Source organism: Brachycentrus maculatus, unplaced genomic scaffold (genome assembly GCF_059751285.1).
Source record: "Brachycentrus maculatus isolate JH-2025_06_01 unplaced genomic scaffold, ASM5975128v1 h1tg000013l, whole genome shotgun sequence".
NCBI lineage: Eukaryota > Metazoa > Arthropoda > Insecta > Trichoptera > Brachycentridae > Brachycentrus > Brachycentrus maculatus.
This window is the reverse complement of record NW_028280767.1, coordinates 764,037-789,522: the sequence shown is the minus strand read 5'-3', so window position 1 is coordinate 789,522 and position 25,486 is coordinate 764,037. Positions and strand designations below refer to the sequence as shown.

The window sequence follows — 25,486 nt, the reverse complement described above, 5'->3', positions numbered from 1 at the left end:
AAATTTATAAAAATTAATATGAAAGTTAATGTGTTATTTGATCACCCTACTCATAAGAACGTACGTGATACGTTGGCTATATTATCGCCCGAAAGCAGCAAGCCGTATCCCGTACGTTCAGGTACAAAAAATTATACACGCAAGCATAGAAACGTTGGTGATATCGCTCACTCCTTTCAAGAACGTCATAAATCAAAAATGGACAATTTTAAGTTGTGCATGTTTTCGGAATGCCCAAAAAAATGTACTATATCCCAGCAAAAGGGGCATATTTTTAACTTAATATTTACCCGCTACAGGGCAGAAAGTGTTGTTTATGCATTTTGAAGAAAAGGTATTTTTTATAATTTTTTTTAAATTTACTAAATATTTTTCAAATGGAGAAAAAATCTTCAGGTTTTACCTAAAAAGATCTGTTGCACAGTGAAAAGTTCAATAAGTGGCTTGATATTTATTTTTAATACATTGTATTATATTTTTAAACTTTAAAAACGTTCTCCTGAAAAATCAAGTATTTTGATTTATGACGTTCTTGAAAGGAGTGAGCGATATGTTAAATTGTTCCTACTCGCCCCACGCATACCAATACTTTAAATGGCGCGTGTAGTAAATGAACTGTTTATATTCGAATCTTCTTCTCTTCTCCGTCTTAGTCCTTATTACTGAGGGTTGTGACTCTTGTGGAAGCAATGAGTCTTCTCCAGTTATCTGTTGACTGCTCTGCACGTAGCGCTATAACCACCGAGGTGCCTGCTGCTGCCCTAACTTGATCGATCCATCGCGTGGGGATCTTCCTCTCCCATTTTTCTCCTCCAGCCTACCGATCGCAACCAGTCATTCCAGGCTATCCTCATTCTCCAAAGAACTGGAGAATCCGTTGATATTCAAGTACCGAGCTTATATTTAAACCTGTGGATGGAAGCATCTGTAGTATCCGAAACTAGTCGTAAAAATTTAATACTCAAGTTGTAAAAAACTAGTGTTTTATTTATAATTTACTCTGTACTACACACATTTTGTGCCAAGTCTCATATTCATTAACAGTATTACATATTTTAACATTATTATATTTTCTCACTCATTACTTTTAATAACTTATCAATAATAACTAAGTACTCTTTATATAAACTCAGACATTGGATGACAGTTAAATCTTCGCAATAAACGGTCAGCAACTGAATACTTTCAGAATACTGTTGTCTCCTTGCAATCAAAATTGGTTCAGCTATTTCGTAAATTTGAATCAAGTCGGCTTTGCAAAAACTTGAAGAAAACATTTTCATATTCCACGATGTTTTATCATTATCAGAAATAATAAATAAAAAACGTAGTAAGTTATAGCTGAATCCGTTATGATCTAAATAAATGTCTACATTGATTTTATGCTTATTGATATAAGTAAACTTTTCTCTCGAGATACCGCAACAAGATTCATTGCGAACATATTGACAGATATCGTCAAGCGTAAAAATAACTGCAGTAAGACGATTTGACGGTAGACAAAATCCGTACTCCGTTAACAATTTCAAATTACCGTGCTGACCGTAAGAAATGAATATTTGATTATATTTAGAAATGCCAGACAATGTGACTAACCTGTAAAATGGTAAAGTACAATTATCGTTGGTGGTACTTAGTGACTGTATTAATTGAGCATCGGTATTTACTTCAGGCGAGTGATTAAACATATCCAAGTACGGAATCAAACCCAAATTGGGAGAGTCAAAAATCAAATCAACGGAGTTAAAATTAGTTTTTTCATTTTTTTCAATAATATTTTTCATTATAACAGGATCTAAGTACACGCATCTACTATTTACGGCGAAATAGGCCCAAGTATATAATTCAAGAGTAAACAATTTTGAAAAATTACAAATCTCATCATCCGCTAACCGCGAATGCAAATTTAATATGTTTTTAAAATAGGAGTACGATGTACTGATGTTGGATTTTTGAGTATCAATAATTTCCAATACACCTTCATCCAAACAACCTAACTGATCGTTAGAACAAAAATACGGTTGATTGAATGCTTCAGGCAAAGAATTGATATAGTGTGACCAGAAAGAAGACGGCGCACTTGTTTTTAAATATGCCAAATAAAATGAAAGCAACGCTTGACAGCTTTGAGGAGATCGTTTAAAATTTGGTAGCGTAAATAATTTGAGGAAACGTTGATCAGTTTGTATCGTGTGTAAGCTGATAATCAAGTTAAAAGGTATTTCCATCAATGCATCGCCGGCTTTCACTCTCTCTAAGGCCATCACGCCTCGTCCCGTGTCTACAAAGTTTGCTAGGCATATTTTCTTGCCTTTTTTAAATCCATTGTCGTTAATCCATTTATTGAGTGATATTACTTCGAGACTGTTTTCGATGGAAACTGGCCTGTTACCAGATTTGGATCTACGTTTATTACCAGTCCTTCCCATTACTTTGCCAATTTAATACCTGAAAACATAAATAGTAAAATTAGAAAACATGAGATGCCTATATAATAATAATTTTTCTGAATTTGCTGAACATATATTAAATAACAATCATTCTTTTAACCGGATCCACGCGGCTCGCATAACCGTATGTGTTTTAACTAGACATGCCCCATACGCGGCTGACATAAGCGTTTGTGTTTTCACTTTGCTCAATCCTCGGCCTTATGACATCTGTTGAAATATCTGACTAATAATTTGTACCATCACAAGGATAAATAAAACAACAGATCCCTGATTTTTCTTGCGGTCGGTAATTAGTCCGCGCCATAATCATGCCCTATATCTGTCTCACTCTCGACGCTACGCATCGCCAGTGGGTAAGAGTGACACACGATGCGTGCTTTGATTTATTTATGTTACGATCTAATTTGTTTATATTACGATATATTTCAAGAATAATGTGACACACGTGTATTATAGAGTACCAAAAAGGCACAATGAATCCCATTGAACGTTTTTGTTTAGGAAAATAAATCTTTCATAACTAAATACATGATAAAAGTAATCATTTAAAAAACGGCGAAAAACAGCCGCACGAGCGTCTCTTAGGAACAAAGTTAACGCGTTTAAAAGGTTAATTTTTAAAATGGCATTGAAATAATAAATTCTAATAAAAAAGTTAACTCATTACATATTTGGAAATTAAAAAAAGCGATAAAACAAAATTTAAATACTATTAATAATCAATTACATTTAAGTAACAGTCCTGTATTTGATATTTTTCCAATTTCTGTTCCTAAAAATTCCGCACAGTAGGTTTTTGTGTGTGTACTACACTTTACGTTCACGTTTGCCATACATTCTTTCTTAGTCGTTCTCTCGTTATCCATTCGCTCCACATGTCTAAACCACATTAAGTAACTCTTCTTGACCTTTTCAATTATCCCTTGTCTTACATTTCTTTCGTTTTTAATTCTGTCATAAAATAATTTTCCATACATTCGTCTGAGGGAGCGCATTTCAACGGCGTTCTCTGTTCTTAAAAATATCCAACAAAAAAATCACAACTCTCCGTTTGTCCCATCCTATAGCAATATGGCCAAAATATCAATAATAGATATTTTTTAGTTAGAACATGGAAAATATAGGTTATTAATTTTAATTTGATATTTCACATTTTATATAAATTGAAAAAGGGCCCTTATTCAATAATATAAACTCACCGAAGAGAATTAATAAAAACATAAGCAAATACAATAATCAAGATATATATGACGATATTCTATTAGCATTTTTTGAAAGCTCAAATGTTTGCTTTCATTTTAAATTTGAATGTTAAACGTCAATGTTACTGTCAAATGTCACCATAGATAATTCCACAGTACTGTATGTAGAACGGATTAATTTATTTTTGAAATATTTTTTACTAGGCACTTTATAAACTGGAATCATTCCTAAAGAGATATGATTTTTACTAATTAGCCTTAGCTTTGAACTCATCACCACAGCAAAATGAATTTTAGTATTTGGAAACTGCAACGTCATAATGAAATGCATGAGCATAGGGAAAATATATTTTTTTTAATTACCTAACGTGCAAGTGACTCTGAAATCTAGCTACGGCTTATGCAACACCGTTTATCATGTCCCTACTCAGGCTTCAACTTTATAAGTTTCATATCCTATGCCTACTTGTGAGTGGATTTACTTTAAATTATGTTATGTTTAAAAATTATGTTTAAAGTTATTATAATTTCATGTAATTCATGAGAGAAAATTCTACGCAAAAACACTCGCTATCTCGCTAGAGGCATGAGTTTATACATTTCATTGATTCTAAGTTAGCAGTGAAGTTACTTAGGTGTATGATTTTAATTCTTGATTTTACTTAGATAGTGAATTTACTTATGTGTTCTTATATCTATGTATATACTTACATTACTATAGCCTTAGGAATACTTACATTGCGCCCGGGAATGCAACATGCTTAGCTTAACATTACACTTAACTAACTTATGATTAAGTAGCATCTATGTGCGGGCGGCTGGAATGGGCGGGCTCGTCGGGGGGGGGGGGGGGGGGCAGCAGTTCCAAGTGTGTGGGAAAATAATTAAATTCACACCCTATTTTATATGGAGAGTAGCTAGTAAAATGCATATCTTTCGTCAGCAAATTCCTCTTTCGAAATTCACAATACATTTATCTCATAAAAAAATAATTTTTCATGCAGGCAGTCGTTTATTTTCAAGTTGAAAATATTTCTCTTCTGAAATTTCAATTTAAACATTTATTTGTTCAAAATTTTGCAAGAATAAAACGGAAAGTGAAAATATCGGCAAATTATGCGCTCTTGCTAATAATTCCCGAAAAAATAAGATTGTACAATATTTATACAGGTAAGTACTGACAAGAACAATTTTATATTTTGTTTATAAATGTATTTTAACGCTGTCTATGGTCACAATGGTTAAATTTTCTGCGCCAACTGTCAAAATCTGTGGTTATTAAAAGTCAATTGTGTGCTGGCTGTCATCATATTGGTTATGTCACAAATCTATCGATTTTCTTACAAAAATGTTTTGATTGCTATACACGATATATCATAAATGTAGTTGTTTTTAATACTCTTCGGTTTTTATTTATTGAAATCCGAAATGTCTCTCCAACTTAAGGCTTTCGGACTTAAGAGATTGATATACAAAAATAATTTTTATTCCCAACAGAAAGTTTTAAATTTTGTTCCATATTTGTACTGTGGACACCCAGCGTGCTATAGTCATGCACTTCGAGTAAGTCTATGAATATTTGTATTCTAAATCAATTGTTTTCTGAATTTTTAACAAGTATGTGCCTTTTTCTGTGTTTTGTCATTTTGTTGAATAACTTTGAGTTTGAATTTAAACCTGGCACTGATGAATGCCAGATATATAACGCGAGATCGTGGTAATTCTAAAAAGCGGGCCATTTATGACCCTTGAACTATTTTATTAGATTGTAAACAAGATAAAGAATGTAAACATTTTTAGAAAACATGTATAGGACTGTATTTAGTTCAATGTTGTGGCAACAGGTTTGAAGTAAAACTTCGTCAAGCGCATTGGGGCGAAAAAGTAAAACGCTTCTTTTATATATTTTTTCTTCCGCTTCAAAATTTTGTAAAGACTTACATAATTATAATTTTTTTTTAAAAAAAATAAAATATTTGTGCTGTTCTTTAAACCCTTATCCGCACCCCAATGGCGCATAGGGCACTACATCATATAAATGCTGTGTTATCATGATCGTTAACACATGAAGGAAAGGTGATCAGCCCTCTGCTTCAGGTACCAGTCCAGGGTAATATTGAATAAATCTTAGAGTGAAAAAATCACTTATAATTATTTGACCCCCCTTGGGAATCGAACCCGGGATCTCCAGAACAGTGGCCGAGCATGCTGACCATACACTACGGTGGCGGACAAATATTTTAAGCATATAATTTTATTTTCTATTAGGATACCAAGATTCAGTTTATTTTTTTTATTATTTTACAATTTCAGCACAAAAGCACACAGACGCAGTCTCCAATTTCTAAAAGTCCGGACTCTAAGTATGGGAATAGTGTGCTAGCAGCTGTTTTGGGAAGGAAAGTGAAAAACTTGAAAATACCCCAAGGTAAAACGGTAACTCAGGGTTATTTTTTCAGATCTTAATAATTATAGTAATTATCAATCACGTAGATCATGTTACCAGCCTATGACGTGCGGTAAGCCCTGTAAATACCCAGACTACCATATTCTTCTTCGCATTTGTTGAGATGGCAAAAATGTAATAATATGGAAACTTTGTATGGACAACGTCATGAAACGATTTATTTTCCTAAACAAAAACGTTCAATGGGATTCATTGTGCCTTTTTGGTACTCTATAATACACGTGTGTCACATTATTCTTGAAATATATCGTAATATAAACAAATTAGATCGTAACATAAATAAATCAAAGCACGCATCGTGTGTCACTCTTACCCACTGGCGATGCGTAGCGTCGAGAGTGAGACAGATATAGGGCATGATTATGGCGCGGACTAATTACCGACCGCAAGAAAAATCAGGGATCTGTTGTTTTATTTATCCTTGTGATGGTACAAATTATTAGTCAGATATTTCAACAGATGTCATAAGGCCGAGGATTGACGTATTATTTTATCCAAAGTTCCACACCATGAAAAAATCCCTCCAAGTTGAACTGAGGTTCGAAACTTGGAGCAAAGTGAAAACACAAACGGTTATGTCAGCCGCGTATGGGGCATGTCTTGTTAAAACACATACGGTTATGCGAGCTGCGTGGATCCGGTTAATGTAAATTTTCATCTTCATTTCTCACTAATTATTTTTCACTTACAAACTGATGTATGGAATGTGTTGCGTCAAGTTTCATTATTATTTCAGTGTAAAAACTTGAACCAGCCTGTGACACATTGTAATCCCTATAAATGCCAAGAATTCCATATTCTTCTTCATCTATATTGAGACTTCAACAAAAATCTTGACAGTTCTTTGGTTGACAATAATCAATAGTTTTTTTTTTTTTTTTTTTAACCGGATCTACCCGGCTCGCATAACCGTATGTGTTTTCACAAAACATTCCCCGTACGCGGCTGACATAACCGTATGCGTTTTTACTTTGCTCCAAGTTTCGAACCTCAGTTCAACTTAGAGGGATTTTCTCGTGGTGTGGAACTTTGAATAAAATAATACGTCAATCCTTGGCCTTATGACATCTGTTGAAATATCTGACTAATAATTTGTAACATCACAAGGATAAATAAAACAACAGATCCCTGATTTTTCTTGCGGTCGGTAATTAGTCCGCGCCATAATCATGCCCTATATCTGTCTCACTCTCGACGCTACGCATCGCCAGTGGGTAAGAGTGATACACGATGCATGCTTTGATTTATTTATGTTACGATCGTATTTGTTTATATTACGATATATTTCAAGAATAATGTGACACGAGTGTATTATAGAGTACCAAAAAGGCATAATGAATCCCATTGAACGTTTTTGCTTAGGAAAATAAATCGTTTTTTAACTAAATACATGATGAAAGTAATCATTTAAAAAACGGCGAAATACCGCTTCGCACGGCGTCTCTCAGGAATAAAGTGAACGCGGTTAAAAGGTTAATGTAGCATTTATTTCTGAAGAATATTGAATTACTATATGAGGTTTGGTTATGTGGTTTGTGAATATTTATATGTAAATGTGTTATTTTTGCATGAGACTATTCAAATGATTTACCATTTTAAATATATGTACAGTGAAACCCATCACATTTTTTAAAGAAAAATGTAAAAAACCAAAATGAAAGAAAAATGAACATGAGTTATATTGAGAAAAAAAAACAATATTTCAATTTTTTTTGTCTACAAAATTGTGATGAGTGTGATGGTTGCTTTTTTGTGTAATTCTACTAATGTTTTAACCCTTTGGTTACCAGGACTCTTTTGGCTACTAGGTCAGAAAAACCACGATTTAAACATAAATAATTCAAAAGTTAAATGTTTTCTATAATGAATAAACACTCTGTGCCATTGTTTTATTTTTGGCGCGACGAAAATGTCTCTCGGGGTTTAGTTAACTAAATGTATGCAACATTATAAATAATGTACCACCAAGTAAATACTGCTTGCCTAGTGTTCACCTCTTTTTTACGCCGTCCGCGTAACACTGAAGATCAAACGACTCGCCGACATAATTGCAGATATCCGGTGTTGAAAGAAATAGTATAGGGTTGCGTGTAATTAACAAATAATTTTTATTTAAAAATTTTTTGGGTATACAAAATATGTTTTATATTTGTATCAATTAATTGCATATTTTTTATTAACCTTCAATCGTAAAAATGTATCTTTTTGAATAATATCATAGCTTAACACAACTTATTTTATGCAGAAACAAAATTGGTTTAAAGCGCTTTTGTTTTTCTCGTCCGTTTTTAAGTATTTTTGTAATATTATAAGTAATTGTCATAAATGATCAATAATTCAAAATTTCGATGTATAACTTACTTAAGATAAAAAAAAACAAATATTTTACATACTTATTTATTGTTACTGCAGACAGTTAGTAGAAATCCGTATTGAATTGTTGGGTAATTTATCCAAAATTAAACACGATTATTGGATTGAATTCTACTTTTATTTACATATTATCATATATCGTAGTCATATGGGAGAAAGTGACCAAGTGCATTTTTTACAAAACCGTGATCATTGACTATTTGATATCTTACTAGCTTTATATTGAAAAAACCCCAATGGATTTTAAACTTGGAAGTATAACATATTGACTTGTTAAAAATGACTAACTGCATTAATGTTTATTTTCTATGCCCTGCAAAAGTGACTTAAATGGCTCTCCTGAACATTTTACATTTTGTTAGTTGGTCACTTTCTCCTGTACGACTACGATATATGTAAATAAAAGTAGGATTCAATCCAATAACCATGATTAATTATGGATATATTACCCAACAATTTTACATACTATCCAAAACGTATCTGATACTTTTATGTATAAATCACGACATCTGATCCGACGCATCTGGTATTTCTTGAATTTTGGTAACCAAAGGATTAAAATATACTATTACTTAAATAATTACACGCAATTTGCCGGGAAAGCGGTAAATCTGGGCATTTTGATTCCTTGTTATTATTTGTTTGACAACTTTTTGTTTTAACAGTGGATGATTGCAGTGCTTGTTTTCCCCGACTCCTAGCGTAGTTCCTAACCACCTAGATGCTTGTGCCACCCTTTCCTTGCTCCCCCGCTCTGTCCCATCCTCTCATGGACTTGTCCCTTGGTGTCAGGTATCCACAAGCGAGACTGCTTTCATCCAGGTGCCTCTTTTTTGTCCCGAGAAGATGTCAACCTCGGCAGGGATGTCAAGTCGGTGACGTCCGCGGACATGCTGCGCGGAATGATGGCGTACATATGGCCCAAGGTTTGATATGTAATCCATTTCATTTGCTAAACAAATATTTCAATAACCTTCCTACAGATATAGAAAAAAATAGAAGATAATAACATTCTTTCAAAAAATTCATGCCTTTTATTAATTACGCCTTTTATTATTAATTTAACAACAAAAAAACACACACACAGAAAATCATCATTAATGACTTCATTAATGATGATTTTGTACTTACAAACAACAAAATTAAAAATTAAACAATTCGCTCACTCCTTTCAAGAACGTCATAAATCAAAAAACTTGATTTTTAAGTTTAAAAATATAATACAATGTATTGAAAATAAATATCAAGCCACTTATTGAACTTTTTATTGTACAACAGATCTTTTTAGGTAAAACCTGAAGGTTTTTTCTCAATTTTAAAAATATTAAGTATATTTAAAAAAATAATGAAACAATACCTTTTCTTCAAAATGCAAAAACAGCACTTTCTGCCCTGTAGCGGGTAAATATTAAGTTAAAAATATGCCGCTTTTGCTGGGATGTAGTACATTTTCTGGGCATTCCGAAAACATGCATAACTGAAAATTGATGATTTTTTATTTATGACGTTCTGAAAGGAGTGAGCGAATTGTTAACTCTTACCACTCTGTAGGCCAGATTCTAGTAGGCAGCTTCGTGGGCCACAATGTCTGGCCCGGCAGAGGTATAAGTTTAGTCATTGATTTCTCTATCACCAAAGTATATTCTACCAAAAAATATTTGAGATAAATGGGGTTAATCATTGCAACATATTGAATTAACCAACATTTCTTCAATAAAACTTTCTATTACTTAGATATAATCTAGGAAAAATAGATTATCATTTAGGGTGATAGAATATTTGTCATACGCTAATATTTTTTGGGACAGTCAGTCGTTATCCTTCATTTATGACGGTTCTCCAAGGATACGTTTTGTGGAGCTATTATATTTAAAAAATTTGTGATATTAGTTTTAGTAGTTAAAATAACAGAAATTGCATTTTATGTGTTTATAATAAATATTTGTATAGTTAATCCGCCATGGAAAACAATGAAAGTTACACTTTCAAGTTTAGTTATAAAAACGAATGGTCATACGAATTGCCAGACAGAGTGTCCCAAAATTAGGGAAAAAAAATATTTATTTTAATGGTAGAAAAACGTCACATTTTTTTGATCAGAGTAGCTGATCAGTTATGAGAAAAAATGGCCAGAGTGGAAAAGGTTAATTGTATATATGTTGAACTTAAAAAGTTGAAGTCTAAATAGGGTCATGATAAGCGGTATTCCATAAGCCGTAGTTAGATTTCAGAGTCACTTAGATGTTAGGTAAAAAAAAACTAAATTAATTAAATTATTTCAGGACGATGAATTCATCAAGTCGCGTGTGAAGTTGGCGTTATCGCTACTTGTCGGTGCCAAGGTATTGAATGTGACAGTCCCGTTCATCTTCAAGTACGCGATCGACGGCATCAACGAGGCGGCAACGATGAACGGCGAAGCCCTAATGGGAATGGCGACCGTGCCTCAGGCTTTGGGAACCGCTGGCTTCAGTCTTCTCGTTGGATGTAAGAATAACATCATATCGTGGGTGTACTGGCAAGAAAGGTTAAATTTTTGGGTAATATCCAAAATTAAACACGGTTATTGGATTGAATTCTACTTTTATTTACATATAAATGATTGTAAGCGCCCTTGAGGTAGTATTTTACGAAAATGGCGCTATACAAATCATGCTAATTATTATGTATTATTAGTATGTGACGCGTTTCCTCTTATTAAGACATTATTATACTAACTAACTAACTAACTAACCATCACGCCGCTTCCCCGCAGGGACAGGCAGAGAGAATAAAGCGCCACACCACTCTGTCCTTGCAAACATTCTTCGCCTTTTCCACGTTCATGCATCTCCTCATACATACCCGCCGATTGTTACAACTCCTAACCTGACCACTTTCAAGTATTTGGCATACCTGATCGTGCCATGTTTTTCTCGGTCTTCCTCTGCTTCTTTTCCCACGTACATTCGCCTCATAAATTTGTTTTACCGTTCTTTCCTCACTCATTCGTTCTACATGTCCAAACCATCTCAACACACCTTTCTTAATTTTATCGATAATGCTTATCTCAGCTTTGCATTCCTTTCTTATTTCACTATTCGCACATCTATCATACATCGTTATACATACATTATTATACACTCCATCAATATGACATTATTAATAAGACGAAACGCGTTACATATTATCATATAAACGTAAACAAAAGTAGAATTTAATCCAATAACCTTGTTTAGTTTTGGATATGTTACCCAAAAATTAAAAACGGAATTCTACCGACTGTCTACAGTTACAATAAATAAATAACGTTAACCCGAAAATATGAAATTTTGACTCAATGATGCATAATATTAAGTTTTAAACGTTCTATAAACTGGCAAAATACACTAAGTAGTTTGAAATGTCATATATTATATATGTGGTTTTAAAAGTATATTCAGCATTAAGTTTAACAGCGGGTATTTTATTCAGGCTAAAAGCTTTAAATAACAGAGATTATTCATATGATTTATATTTGAAGCAATGCCTTTGTGATTTTCCATTTTACAATTAAAATATAACTTTGTTTTAAAATGACTATAAATATTTTATTATAACTTAATTATAATGTCTACTGACTATTAATATTAATCAGTCTTGAAAAAGAAGCGGTTAGCTTCGAAACCGGTAGACATTATAATTAAGTTATAATAAAATATTTGCAATGATTCTAAAACAAAGTTATATTTTAATTTTAAAAGAGTTATTCAATCTGGGATTTTAGAGTTAACGTTTTTTTCCAGTATACCCACGATATTTTCACAGTATATTTCTTTGATTCGATCCAAAAATCTTCTTCTTCCTCTTTTTCTAGATCCTAAGGATCTGTTTATGCCTCTGCTTGTAGCTCTTGACTCCCAGCTGTCTGTCCACCTTTTTGGAGGTCTGCCTGGGTGTCTGCGTCCTTCAGGGATTCCTTGAAGGGCGATACGTGGAAGTCTGTCATCTGACATTCTGTTTACATGATCATTCCAAAAATCTTTATGTAAAATTGTAAAGCCTCCTTGTTTTTGAAGATGGTATCGCAAGGTCCGGAGCGGCAGGTTTGAATGAGTTGAGAAATGCCGTTTTCGCGAGGGTCGCCCAGCACTCTATAAGAAAATTGGCGTGCAACGTGTTCACTCATATTCACAACTTGGACCTCAATTTCCACTTGTCAAAACAAACTGGGGCGTTGTCCAAGGTAACTATTTTGGTTGCTTTTAACCCTCCCCTAATTGCGCTAAAAAAATAAAAAATCAGGTTATACTTACATAATAAGTGTGTTCTTGAATCTTGGGATTTCTCAGGTTTTCAAATTTCCAGGTTTCAACTGTACTAAATCTGATCCACGGATTTCATTGCTCATATTTTAGTCGTTATGGCTTAGTTACTGTTCCTTTTTTAAAATCTCTTATCCGTACACAATGGTGCTTAAGGCACTGCATCAAATTGATGCAATGTCCACTTGATCGTTTTTATTACATGAAGGCAAGGTGATCAGTCTTGCACTTCAGGCATCAGTCCAGGGTAATATTAAATAAATATTAGAATGAAAAAACACATATTTATTTGGCCCCCTCCCCTGGGAATCGAACCCGGGACCTCCAGCGTGATAGCCAAATGTGCTAACCACTACAGTATGGAGATGAACAAACTACTTCTTCTGCTGGTATAATATTTTATTATTATTTAAAAAAATACAGTTACAAACTAAAAAATATTCAAATACATGTTTTTTTCCAGACTATTGATAGAGGATCACGGGCTATAAACTTTGTTTTGACGGCTATGGTGTTTAATATTGTGCCTACAATATTTGAACTTGCGTTAGTCTCAACGATACTAGGTTTCAAAGGAGGTCTGGCATTTGCAGGTAATAATAATAATAACAAATTTGGCGTTGAGAAAAGGAGATGGTGGAAATGATTTAGCAAACAAATGCGTTTTTATTTATTTTTTATTTTAAAGATCATCTAACTCTCACTTTTACTAACTACTGGTAGAAGATTATTCCACTCCATCGGTTCCGCATCAGCAAAGGCACACTCGTCCAGTTTAGTGTGCTGGTTGCAAGCAAGGTGGTCCATACCACCTTTAAGAACTTTTCTTAATCTTTTAAATAATTCCTAGTTTAGCCTTACATTCCTTTCTAATATCTTCAATTTTAATTCTGTCATGTAACGATTCACACATTCGTCTGAGGAAACAACATGATAAAAATTAATGAACATTCAAACAATAAAAACAACATTACATATCGCTCACTCCTTTCAACAACGTCATATATCAAAAAACTTTGAGGAGATCGTCTTTAAAGTTTAAAAATATAATAAAATATATTAAAAATAATCAACCAATTTATCGAACTTTTTACTGTGCAACAGATCTTTTTAAGTAAGACCTAAATGTTTTTCTCCATTTGAAAAATATTAAGTATATTAAAAAAAAAATAATAACAACACCTTTTCTTTAAAATGCAAAAACAATACTTTCTGTCCTGTAGCGGGTAGATATTAAGCTTAAAATATGCCGCTTTTGCTGGGATATAGTACATTTTCTGGGCATTCCGAAAACATGCACAACTGAAAATTGACAATTTTTGATATATATATGACGTTGTTGAAAGGAGTGAGCGAAATGTCAAATACATTTGATTGATGCACAACGCCGTTTGGAAAAATGATAACATCTTCCAATAGGGTGATAAATTTTGTGCCACCCTGTATCTGGCATCTACTATCATTTAAAATGGATATGTTTAATCAGAGATGAAAATTAATTTTCAGGAATTTCTTTCAGCTGTGTGTTTATTTATTCAGCCTATACGCTGGCTGTGACCCAATGGAGGACCAAGTTCCGGGTTTATATGAATGAAGCTGAAAATGAGGCTGGAAATAAGGCTGTTGATTCGTTGATCAATTATGAGACTGTCAAGGTAAAATAACGATTCCTCCTTTCAAGAACGTCATAAATCAAAAGACTTGATTTTAGAGGTGAACGTTTTTAATAATAATAATAATAAAACCCTTATCCGCACCCCAATGGTGCATAGGGCACTGCGTCATATAAACGCAGTGTTATCTTGATCGTTTACACATGAAGGAAAAGTGATCAGCCCTCCGCTTCAGGTACCAGTCCAGGGTAATATTGAATAAATATTACAGTGAAAAAATCACTTATATTTATTTTACCCCCCTTGGGAATCAAACCCGGGACCTCCAGAACGGTAGCCGAGTGTGCTGACCATTACACTACAGAGGCGGACAAAAATAAATAATAATAAAATAAAAATATAATACAATATATTAAAAATAAATATCAAGCCACTTATTGAACTTTTTACTGTGCAACAGATCCTTTTAAGTAAAACCTGTAGGTTTTAAGGAAAAGACGTATTTACCAAGTATAATTAAAATAAAATAATGGTTATAATTACCCTGTAAAAACCCAGGCTTCTTCATCATCAATGCTGCGATATCAACATTTTTTAAAAATGAATTAAGTAGTTGAAAACAATGTGTGAAATTAAACTATTTGATTTTATTACGACTGTTATATTTTCTCATATCCGCTTTGATTTTATTAAATACTGTGAACTTTCCATTTTAACTTTATTGTGACGCTATTATTACGGACGTGGATAGTTTATAATAAATTAAGATAATGAATATAGCACCATTTTTGTAAAATAATACCTCAAGGTCACAAATATTTCATGTACTTGTCTACTTTTTTGATTCACGCATGTATACTGTATAAATATAATCTTTGTATTATATGTACGCGAAAGATATATATTCATGTGTTATTAATATTCTAGTATTTTAACAATGAAGAATACGAGTTGAAGAGGTATGACGAAAGCTTAAAGAAATACGAAGAGGCGTCCCTTGAAACTTCGTCCAGCTTGGCCATTTTAAACTTTGGACAGAACGCGATATTCAGTGTTGCCCTCAGTGCGATCATGGTCCTTTCTGCCAATGAGATCATTCGAGGTAGGTACCTGTTAAAAAGTACTTGGCCACTTAATGCTTTTGAACGAGCAGTGTTTGCGGACAGCATATGTTTCCGCCTACATAGTGTAATGGTCAGTACGCTCGGCTATCATACTGGAGGTCCCGAGTTCGAATTCCCAGGGGGAGTCAAATAATATAAGAGATTTTTTTCTGATGATGACCTTTCCTTCATGTTTTAATGTTCAAGATAACACTGAGTTTATATTATGCAGTGCCCTATGCGCCATCGGATGTGGATGACGGTTTAAGTGATTAATGAAATAATGCATTATTGCATAGCATAAAAAAAATTCAGTTTTTATTGAATGATTACTAAACTAAGAGAATTTCTCAACTACTTTTAAAATAAATGTTACATACACCGTTACAATACATAATCGACTCTAGATACGACAAAAATATTTTTCAATTGACGGGCAGCATTAGTTGGCAGATTCTTGCGAATGCTTTTAAGTGCTGCTTGCCTGTTCCAGGAAATATGACTGTCGGGGACTTGGTGATGGTGAACGGCCTCCTCTTTCAGCTCTCGGTCCCTCTGGGCTTCCTTGGATCTGTCTACAGGGAAGTGCGCCAGGCCCTCATAGACATGCAAACTATGTTTACTCTCATGACGGTCAACAGCGCTATACAGGTATAATATGTACCATAGTATTAACACATTTCGGACGGGTGTTTTAAACGCCTGCAGACACCCATACCTCGCTATACGGCCGCTCTTTATACGGCATTTCGCTATAACGGCCCTCTTCAATTAAGGCACATTCTCGATTTAAAATGTTTCCCTATGCAAAAAATATGCTAAAATGCCCTATGCTAAAATGTTTCCCTAGGCAAAAAAACTTTTTTTTGACGTCAATATATCTACATGTTGCCAATCACTGAAGAACTAAATAGACAAGTAGGCAAGATAAACAACGTTGATCAATTTTTTTAAGCCAGGCCCATCCTTACCAGCGAAAAATGATGACGACAGCGATCCGCAGGTTACCATTTCTTCATCGTCTTCAGATTAAAGCCATTTAAAAAATATGTGTGTGTATACACACATTTTATGCAACATGTAGTTGTTTAATTTTTGTTTATAGATTATTTTTGGTTTTTAGAGTCATTGTTTATGTACAAATGTATGTACTTATTGTGTATATATTTTTTATTTAAATGAAATAAAAACATAAAATGCATTTTGAATGATAAACCATGTCACATATTTAACAAATTTGGAATGGGTCCCATTGAATTTGTATGAATTTGTATTAGAATAATTGATTCTTTATATGGCTTTTCGCTTTGCGGCCAAGTTTCGTAGAACGTATCTAAGCTGTAAAGCAAGTATAGGTGTATATATATATATATACATGGTGGTGTATAAGTAACATTATTCATATCATTCACCATTCACTTTGTGTAAACTATATTTAAAATTTTCAATTCATTTCAATTTATTTATTTATAATTAACACACACATTACAAAGTAAAATTTAAAGCCAAAAATTAACAAATATTGAAAATAAGCAAGAGTACTCTTGTTAGTAACGTAGAAGAATCCGCTTAGCAATACCCCCTCAGACACAAAACAGATCAATATACAGCTTGGTATTGTTCAGCATAGCGGTAGCTCTTCCTACAGGTATAACCATCGGAAGGTTGGTCCTGTATATAGGAATGTTAAACAATCTATGCTGATACTGTCTTAGATAACTATCGGGAACACACAGACCAATGCTCCGGATAATTTCTGGATTATACCGCGCAACAATCGATAAAAATGCATAGTCAAATACACATTCCTTCTAGTCTCTAAACTGCCAAGCATACCCTGGAGAATCTCGAATATTTTTTTTTGACATCTCAACATAGATGAAAAATAATTAATATGGAAGTTTGAGCATTCCAGAGCTTACAACCTGGCATTTGGCTGGCTTAAGCGATCACTTGTGTAACATTCACCATTCTGCCCATTGTTGAACATCCATATTGCATTCATTCTTAGACACAGGTCGTAAGCCCTGGATGCTCACACTTCCATCTTCTTTCATTTTTTTTATTAACATAAATTGTAAATTAATATAAAATTTTAAACATATTTAAAAAATTTTTTTTTTGCAGAGACCCACCAAGCCACCATGTGTGTCCTGTCAGTAGAGTTCTTTTAGTATACCACAAAAAATCCTTTAACCTTTTAACTGCGTCAACTTTGTTCCTGAGAGACGCCCGTACGCGGCGGTATTTAGCCGTTTTTAAAATGATTACTTTTATCATGTATTTAGTTAAGAAACAATTTATTTTCCTAAACAAAAACGTTCAATGGGATTCATTGTGCCTTTTTGGTACTCTATAATACACTTGTGTCACATTATTCTTGAAATATATCGTAATATAAACAAATAAGATCGTAACATAAATAAATCAAAGCACGCATCGTGTGTCACTCTTACCCACTGGCGATGCGTAGCGTCGAGAGTGAGACAGATATGGGGCATGATTATGGCGCGGACTAATTACCGACCGCAAGAAAAATCAGGGATCTGTTGTTTTATTTATCCTTGTGATGTTACAAATTATTAGTCAGATATTTCAACAGATGTCATAAGGCCGAGGATTGACGTATTATTTTATCCAAAGTTCCACACCATGAAAAAATCCCTCCAAGTTGAACTGAGGTTCGAAACTTGGACCTAAGTGAAAACACATACGGTTATGTCAGCCGCGTGTGGGGAATGTTTTGTAAAAACACAAACGGTTATGCGAGCCGCGTGGATAGAGTTAACCACTCTCATTAATTCCTCTCCTTTCCTTCTCCTTCCTGCTAAATCTATTTTTTATACCATACCCTTACCCTTTTACTCCCTTCCTCACACACACACACACACTCTCCCACTCTTTTTTTTCTTTTTTTTATCTCTTAATGTTTTTACAGTTATTATAACATAAATGTGAAATTGTTTAATTGGCTTTATTTTTATTAATGTAACTATTGTCGTTACTTTAGTGTAATGTTTATTATTGTTAATGTAACTATTTTTTATTATATACTTTTTTAAATGTAAAGCTGTACAATTCCATAAAAAATAATTATATTTTTTATTGTTTTAACCATTTTAACCTAATATACACAAAAAAGAGAGAAAAATTAAAAATATAAACTATGTAGTTTACAATTTTCATAAAATTAACTCTTGATCATTTACCCATTCCTTTATTTTGACCTCTTACATCCGTCAGCAACAAATTAAAAAAAAATCGGAACGATATATTGCAGTGTATATAAAGAGAAGAATCATACATGTTTTATATCATGTTGAGAAACCTTTAAATTGATATCTCACCGTAAGATGAATAATTCAGTGTCTGACACAAGTAATATTAATATTAGTTTAAATTTTATTTTTAGAATGCAGTGAAGGCACCATCTTTGAATGTGGACAGGACCAATGCATCAATCACTTTCAAGGATGTCAACTTCGAATACGAACCGGGGAAGCCTATATTTAAAAACTTGAATTTTTCCATCAGTCCTGGTAAAAAAGTTGCTTTTGTAGGGGGATCTGGTTCAGGGTTAGTACGTATTGACTTATTTATAGATTAGGCAAATAATTTTTAGAAATCCATTTTAATTTATGTATTAAATGTTAAATCAAACACTGATTTTATGTGTCTACTAAATTGTATTTTATTATTTTAAAAAAACCACATAATAATCAATTTTGTGACAATTGTTACGCCTAGTTTTGCCATTTCAAACATTCGTTTAAATATGTCTTAACTAGCCGAAACAATCGTCATAAAAATTTTTTTTTTGTTGTTTTTTTTTAAGAATACAATACAACTTAGTAGACTCAAAAAATCAGTGTTTGATATTATTTTTTGACATCTCATCAAAGATGAAGAAGAATATGGAAGTCTGGGCATTTACGGGGCTTACGACCGTCATAGGCTGGTTTAAGTGATCACTTTACACACGTGTAACATTCACCAATTCTACCCATTATTGATAACCACACTACTCAAATTCTTGAAAGTTCTATATATATGAACCAATTTAGAAACCTTGTTCATGAATCACTAGAACTTCACTAGAGACATCTATTGGTGAGATGTAAAGAAGCTTTTTATTAAGCAGAAACTCTTATATTAGTATGTGAGATCCGAATCCTGGATTATAATCACACACATAAGAAACGCCAGAAAATACCATTTTCATTTTTATTATTAAGCTTATAATTTGACCAGATAATTTATTTACAACATTTTGAGTGTGTCCAAATACTTGTTCACAAAATCTGGATTATCTCCAATTACAGGAGTTATTTTCATATTATTTTTTGACATCTCATCAAAGATGAAGAAGAATATGGAAGTCTGGGCATTTACGGGGCCCGTAAATGCCCAGACTTCCATATTCTTCTTCATCTTTGATGAGATGTCAAAAAATAATATGAAAATAACTCCTGTAATTGGAGATAATCCAGATTTTGTGAACAAGTATTTGGACACACTCAAAATGTTGTAAATCAGTGTTTGATTTGACATTTAATACATAAGTTAGTATTGACTATTTTCCGTTTTTCACTAAGGTTTTACTCACAGTAATAGAATTCACTAAGCATCCGGCTTATTCATTAAGAGCTGGTCTTCACTTACATATTAGATTTTCGTTTTATTTTTTTATAATCTTAAATGTTCAAAAAAACTCCTTACCTTTCAATCACTCTTCTTTTTAAAATTTTATTTCACCATTTGAACATCTATCATACATCGTTTTGCCTCAGATTTTTCTGAGTGAGCACCATTTAAATTGTAAAATTTTTGTTCATAGGAAATCTTCAATGGTCCGGTTATTATTCAGATTTTACGAACCTCAGTCGGGGGAGATCCTAGTCAGTGACCAAAATATCAAGGAAGTAGACATGGATAGCTTGAGGGAAGCGATTGCTATTGTACCCCAGGTAAATTGCAATGAGAAGTTCCTGATTGACCCACATTAGATTATCCCTCCTGTTCCCAACACAGATTCAAATAAAAACATATTTTTTAGTTACAAGAAACAAAAATCTACTTAATGATCTATAAACCGTTATATTTATTGTTTCGGCATTAACTTTGTGGTAAGACATGTTACAATGATTAAAGAAAACACTTCGTTTTTTACCACTTGAGTTTTATTATAGACTACATGTTTCAGAAGTTAAACTTCCATAATTCAGGTCTGTATAATAACTAAAATATAAAATATAAAATTGTTCTATAAATAAGGAGAGGGGAAAGTAAGGGGAAGGGGTTAGTCAAGGAACGGAGTTTGAAAACAAAGGAAAAATGGAAAGCAATGGCGAATTATCATGAATTATCTTGAAAATTTAGAAATACAAAAAAACCTGAATTCTAATAATAATTTATTAAATAATATATTGTTTCAAAATTCTTCGCCATTGCTTTCCATTTTTCCTTTGTTTTCAAACTCCGTTCCTTGACTAACCCCTTCCCCTTACTTTCCCCTCTCCTTATTTATAGAACAATTTTATATTTTATATTTTAGTTATTATACAGACCTGAATGATGGAAGTTTAACTTCTGAAACATGTAGTCTATAATAAAACTCAAGTGGTAAAAAACGAAGTGTTTTCTTTAATCATCTATAAACCGTGTACATAATAAATGCAATTCTCATCCATAAAAAAACGCCAGGTAAATTTAAATAAATAAACTGCTAAAACCATCCATATTCTGCCATTTTTGTGCTCCTGTTATTCAATGTCCGGTACTCGGAGCCCTGAACACCACTTTACCTATCGCCGAATCATTTCTCATCACTTTGCATTATCGGCAAAGTGGAATCTTAATAACTTATTAATTTTTTTACAAAAATGTTAGTTATATGTATTAGTATAACCACTCATCGAGATTTTTATGTCTACCGGTTTTGAGACATACCCGTCTCTTTGTCAGGACAATCACTACCACAGCATGCAAACAATACTACCCTTCACTACCATAGCACTATTTACACACTTGAACTACACAAAATGTTTAACATATGCGATTTTGGTCGACCCGAAGACCAACATGTGTTAAATGCATGTGTTAAACATTTTGTGTGGTTTGTGTAAATAGTGCTATGGTAGTGAAGGGTAGTACTGTTTGCATGCTGTGGTAGTGATTGTCCTGACGAAGAGACTCGGTGAGTCATCTCGTGAAAAATCTCGGTAAGTGGTTATATTACTATTATTATATTACTATTATTACTAGCATTTTTGTAAAAAAATAAGTAAAAATGACTAACCACAGCGTAAATGCTTTAATTATTAATAATATTGGGAATCTTAATCATATCCGAATCGTATCGAGTTGTGGTCCCGTGGTTAGTGTCGCGGACTCTTGAATCAGGGTTTCTGGGTTCGAACCCACTCTACATACCACAATTTAATACCTATTTCTAATAATGAGCCGCTTAGGCTCACAGACATAGTATAAAATTTAAGTATTTTTGTAAATAATACAAATTTAACATATTATGTTTAATGCGAAATGTGAGCCTCCTTAACTGAGCACAGGCAATCAAAATTTGGAGCTATTGTGTTATTTTCACAAAACTAGACTTTTTTCCGCGGTACACCATTTTATCACCACGGTATACCAGTGTGCCACGGCACACGTGGCGGAACAATGGTAAAGATTAATTATTTAAATAAGTTTAAAAATATCTTTGCAACATTTTTGGGTATGTCCAAATCCTTGTTAACAAATTTGGATTTCGCTACTTGGGAGTTATTTTTACATCTGGACATCTCCACATAGATGAACACTCCTTTCAATAAAAATGAAAATCTGTTCCAGGACTCCGTATTATTTCACGACACAATTTTGTATAATCTCAACTATGGAGATTTGTCAAGCCCGCGGAACGGAGTTGAGATGGCAGCCAAGATGGCGGAGCTTCACGAGTCCATTCTGAACTGGCCCAACGGCTATGAAACCAAAGTGGGCGAACGCGGCCTCAAGCTGTCGGGAGGGGAGAAGCAGAGAGTAGCCATCGCCCGAGCTATCTTGAAGAACTCTCCTATACTCATATTCGACGAAGCCACCTCTAGTCTGGACTCACTAACCGAGCATGTGAGTATAATTGCTCCTGCAATCTGACTGTATTAAAAAAAAAACACATACAAATTTCAGTGCGCTTTAAATCAGAACTGATTCAAAGCGCACTGATCACTTTGCCTTCATATAATTAACAATCAACTCGATATTGCATCAATTTTATGCAGTGCCCTATGCACCATCGGTTCCGGGTAAGGTTCAGTGGTACGTTGCATCAGTGGTTATAGAGTTTAAAAAAAAATATAAATATAATATCTTCTTTCTTTCATTGATTCAGTAGTCACTTTGCGGTAATATATATCCATTTTATATTTAACTTTTTCTTGGCACTATTTAACCGTCTAATCGTACCAAGACTTGAGAGTCCGCGACACTAACCACGGGACCACAACTCGACACATATTTCACATATTGTTAAAGAAAAACACTTGTCTTTTTGACCACTTGAGTTTATTTTATTATAATAACTAGTTTCGGAAGCTATGCTTCAATCTTCTAGTCGTTATAATAAAGTAAAGTGGTAAAAAACAAGTATTTTTCTTTCACAATTTCATTATGTCCTGCCACAAAGTGAATGCCAAAACAATAAACAAAATATTTTGCATATTATAGTGTCCGCCTCCGTAGTGTAATGGTCAGCACGCTCGGCTACCGTTCTGGAGGTCCCGGGTTGGATTCCCAAGGGGGGTAAAATAAATATAAGTGATTTTTTCACTGTCATATTTATTTAATATTATCCTGGACTGGTACCTGAAGCGGAGGGCTGATCACCTTTCCTTCATGTGTAAACGATCAAGATAACACTGCGTTTATATGACGCAGTGCCCTATGCACCATTGGGGTGCGGATAAGGGTTTTTTTATTATTATAGTGTTAGCTCGCTAATTTACGATCTTGTTTGTTACAGAACATTTTGAAAGCGTTAAACAGAGCAACAGAAGGTAGAACATCGATTTGCATCGCACACAGACTCTCCACCGTGATGGATGCAGATGAAATATTTGTGCTGGAGAATGGATCTGTGAGCGAGCGCGGAACGCATTTTCAACTAATTTCTAATCACAATTCATTGTACGCGCAAATGTGGAAGAGACAAAATCAACCCGACACATCTACTAGTAAAAAGAGTTGATCATACCTGCAAATGTTCAAATAACGTTATTGATTATTATAATATATGCATATACAATATGTACTGTTGATATTTCATGAATATATTTTTTATTAATAAAACAAAAAAACATGACTTTTATTTCTACATTGAAATTCTTTTTCAAGTGGAACTTCTTACTTTAACTAACTAACTAACCATCACGCCGCTTCTCCGCAGGGGTAGGCAGAGAGAATAGAGCGCCACACCACTCTGTCCTTGCAAACATTCTTCGCCTCTTCCACGTTCATGCATCTCCTCATACATACCCGCCGATTGTTACGACTCCTAACCTGACCACTTTCAAGTATTTGGCATACCTGATCGTGCCATGTTTTTCTCGGTCTTCCTCTGCTTCTTTTCCCGCTAACATTCGCCTCATAAATTTGTTTTACCGTTCTTTCCTCACTCATTCGTTCTACATGTCCAAACCATCTCAACACACCTTTCTTAATTTTATCGATAATGCTTATCTCAGTTTTGCATTCCTTCCTTATTTCACTATTCGCACATCTATCATACATCGTTTTGTTACACATTCTTCTGAGAGATCGCATTTCGACTGCATTCAGTCTACTTTCATATTTGAAATCATAGTTTCATAACTTCTTACTTTAATATTTGAATATCAGTATGTGTTTAATGCAAGAAAGTACCTTCGAGCAATGCACGCAAATCACAATTAACACATTTTATGGAAACGCACAAAGAACTACAAGAAACACAGAAACACATCAAACAAAATACATACCGTAGAACAGGGCTACTTGAACTTTGATGTTTTACTTGAGCCCAGTACAAAAAAGATATATAAATCTGTATTTGGTCTACAATAATGAATGTATCGTGACAATAAGTGTCACCTGTCAGGGAAACAATGAATCATGTCGATACGTTCATTATTGTAGACCAAATACAGATCTATTTTTTTTTGTACTGGGCTCTAGTAACACATCAAAGTTCAAATAGCCCCGTTCTACGGTACCTATTTTGGTCAGAAGAACTTCGATTATTATGTAATAAAGTTGTACAACCTGCTTTTATGTGCAAAAGAAGGTATGCAGTTGGCAAAAATTGATGAGGCAATAGGACATAAAGATCCATCAGATTTAGTGGTGTCTTATTAAGAAAATATGACAAGAAAAAGAAGATATTGAATCCATTGTGTCTTGCATTGTCGTATCTATTGTATTGTTTTTAGGGATCAACCTTATTCATATATTATTAACTATACGCATCCACTATCATTTTTAAGATGTATAAACTAAATATGCTATAAATCCTTGTACATAATAGGCAAGGAGGATTTTCTAAGTCAACTAATAACTATTTAAAAATGACTCGACTCTGAGAATGTTTTGAATATTGAAAGCATTAACTTTGTGGATCGTATTGATATATTATTTCGAGAAATAAAAATACTTTGCGTTTTTAGTCATAAATTAAAGTTATAAATTAAACCCTGAAGAGGGCAACAGGTTGTTGCCGAAACTAGTTGGTTAATAAAAATGTGAGTGGATCAAAACACAAAGTATTTTTATTTCTCGAAATAATACAACTCTGAGAAAATTATAAAACTAAAAACCCAAATCATCCTTTCCTTATTTTTTTCTTTCTTAATGATAGAAGTTTTTAGACACATTGCATTGCAAAATAAAGAATGATTTTGTTCAGTTCTGTGCAAAAGACTGGTTTGTTTCTCATTTTTTACTACACTTGGGCTCTAAAG

General features: G+C 33.5%; 2 protein-coding genes across 4 annotated transcripts; one reads left to right on the top strand and one right to left on the bottom strand.

Annotated features, from left to right (window-relative positions):
* Positions 1-966: 966 nt before the first annotated feature.
* LOC148313389 (SET domain-containing protein 4) lies at positions 967-3,781 on the bottom strand. Its single transcript, XM_088263621.1, has 2 exons — positions 3,653-3,781; positions 967-2,448 (listed from the first exon to the last, which is right to left on the bottom strand). Exon 2 carries the CDS (start codon positions 2,427-2,429, stop codon positions 1,065-1,067), a length of 1,365 nt encoding a protein of 454 aa, XP_088119747.1. The 5' UTR covers positions 2,430-2,448; positions 3,653-3,781; the 3' UTR covers positions 967-1,064.
* A 1,161-nt stretch (positions 3,782-4,942) lies between these two features.
* Positions 4,943-23,848, top strand: ABCB7 (ATP binding cassette subfamily B member 7). Of its 3 annotated transcripts, none has more exons than XM_088263590.1 (13): positions 4,943-5,218; positions 5,969-6,083; positions 9,342-9,421; positions 10,778-10,982; positions 12,533-12,699; positions 13,242-13,371; positions 14,285-14,433; positions 15,319-15,493; positions 15,988-16,145; positions 18,907-19,070; positions 20,332-20,461; positions 22,347-22,622; positions 23,515-23,848. In XM_088263590.1, exons 1-13 carry the CDS (start codon positions 5,084-5,086, stop codon positions 23,737-23,739), a joined length of 2,109 nt encoding a protein of 702 aa, XP_088119716.1. In that variant the 5' UTR covers positions 4,943-5,083; the 3' UTR covers positions 23,740-23,848. The 3 variants fall into 3 exon arrangements, with proteins under 3 accessions (XP_088119716.1, XP_088119721.1, XP_088119709.1); XM_088263595.1 differs by having other exon boundaries at positions 9,342-9,430; XM_088263583.1 differs by having other exon boundaries at positions 9,288-9,421.
* The last annotated feature ends 1,638 nt before the right edge of the window (positions 23,849-25,486 follow it).

What these genes read in the sequence shown, in the direction of transcription:
- LOC148313389 (XM_088263621.1), bottom strand. Translation starts at nt 2,429, where the DNA reads ATGGGAAGGACTGGTAATAAACGTAGATCCAAATCTGGTAACAGGCCA.
- ABCB7 (XM_088263583.1), top strand. Translation starts at nt 5,084, where the DNA reads ATGTCTCTCCAACTTAAGGCTTTCGGACTTAAGAGATTGATATACAAA. An exon ending in AAACTTGAAAATACCCCAAG is followed by an intron (nt 6,084 to 9,287) that starts GTAAAACGGTAA and finishes CCTTGGTGTCAG; the next exon opens with GTATCCACAAGCGAGACTGC. An exon ending in CTTCAGTCTTCTCGTTGGAT is followed by an intron (nt 10,983 to 12,532) that starts GTAAGAATAACA and finishes TTGTTTTTGAAG; the next exon opens with ATGGTATCGCAAGGTCCGGA.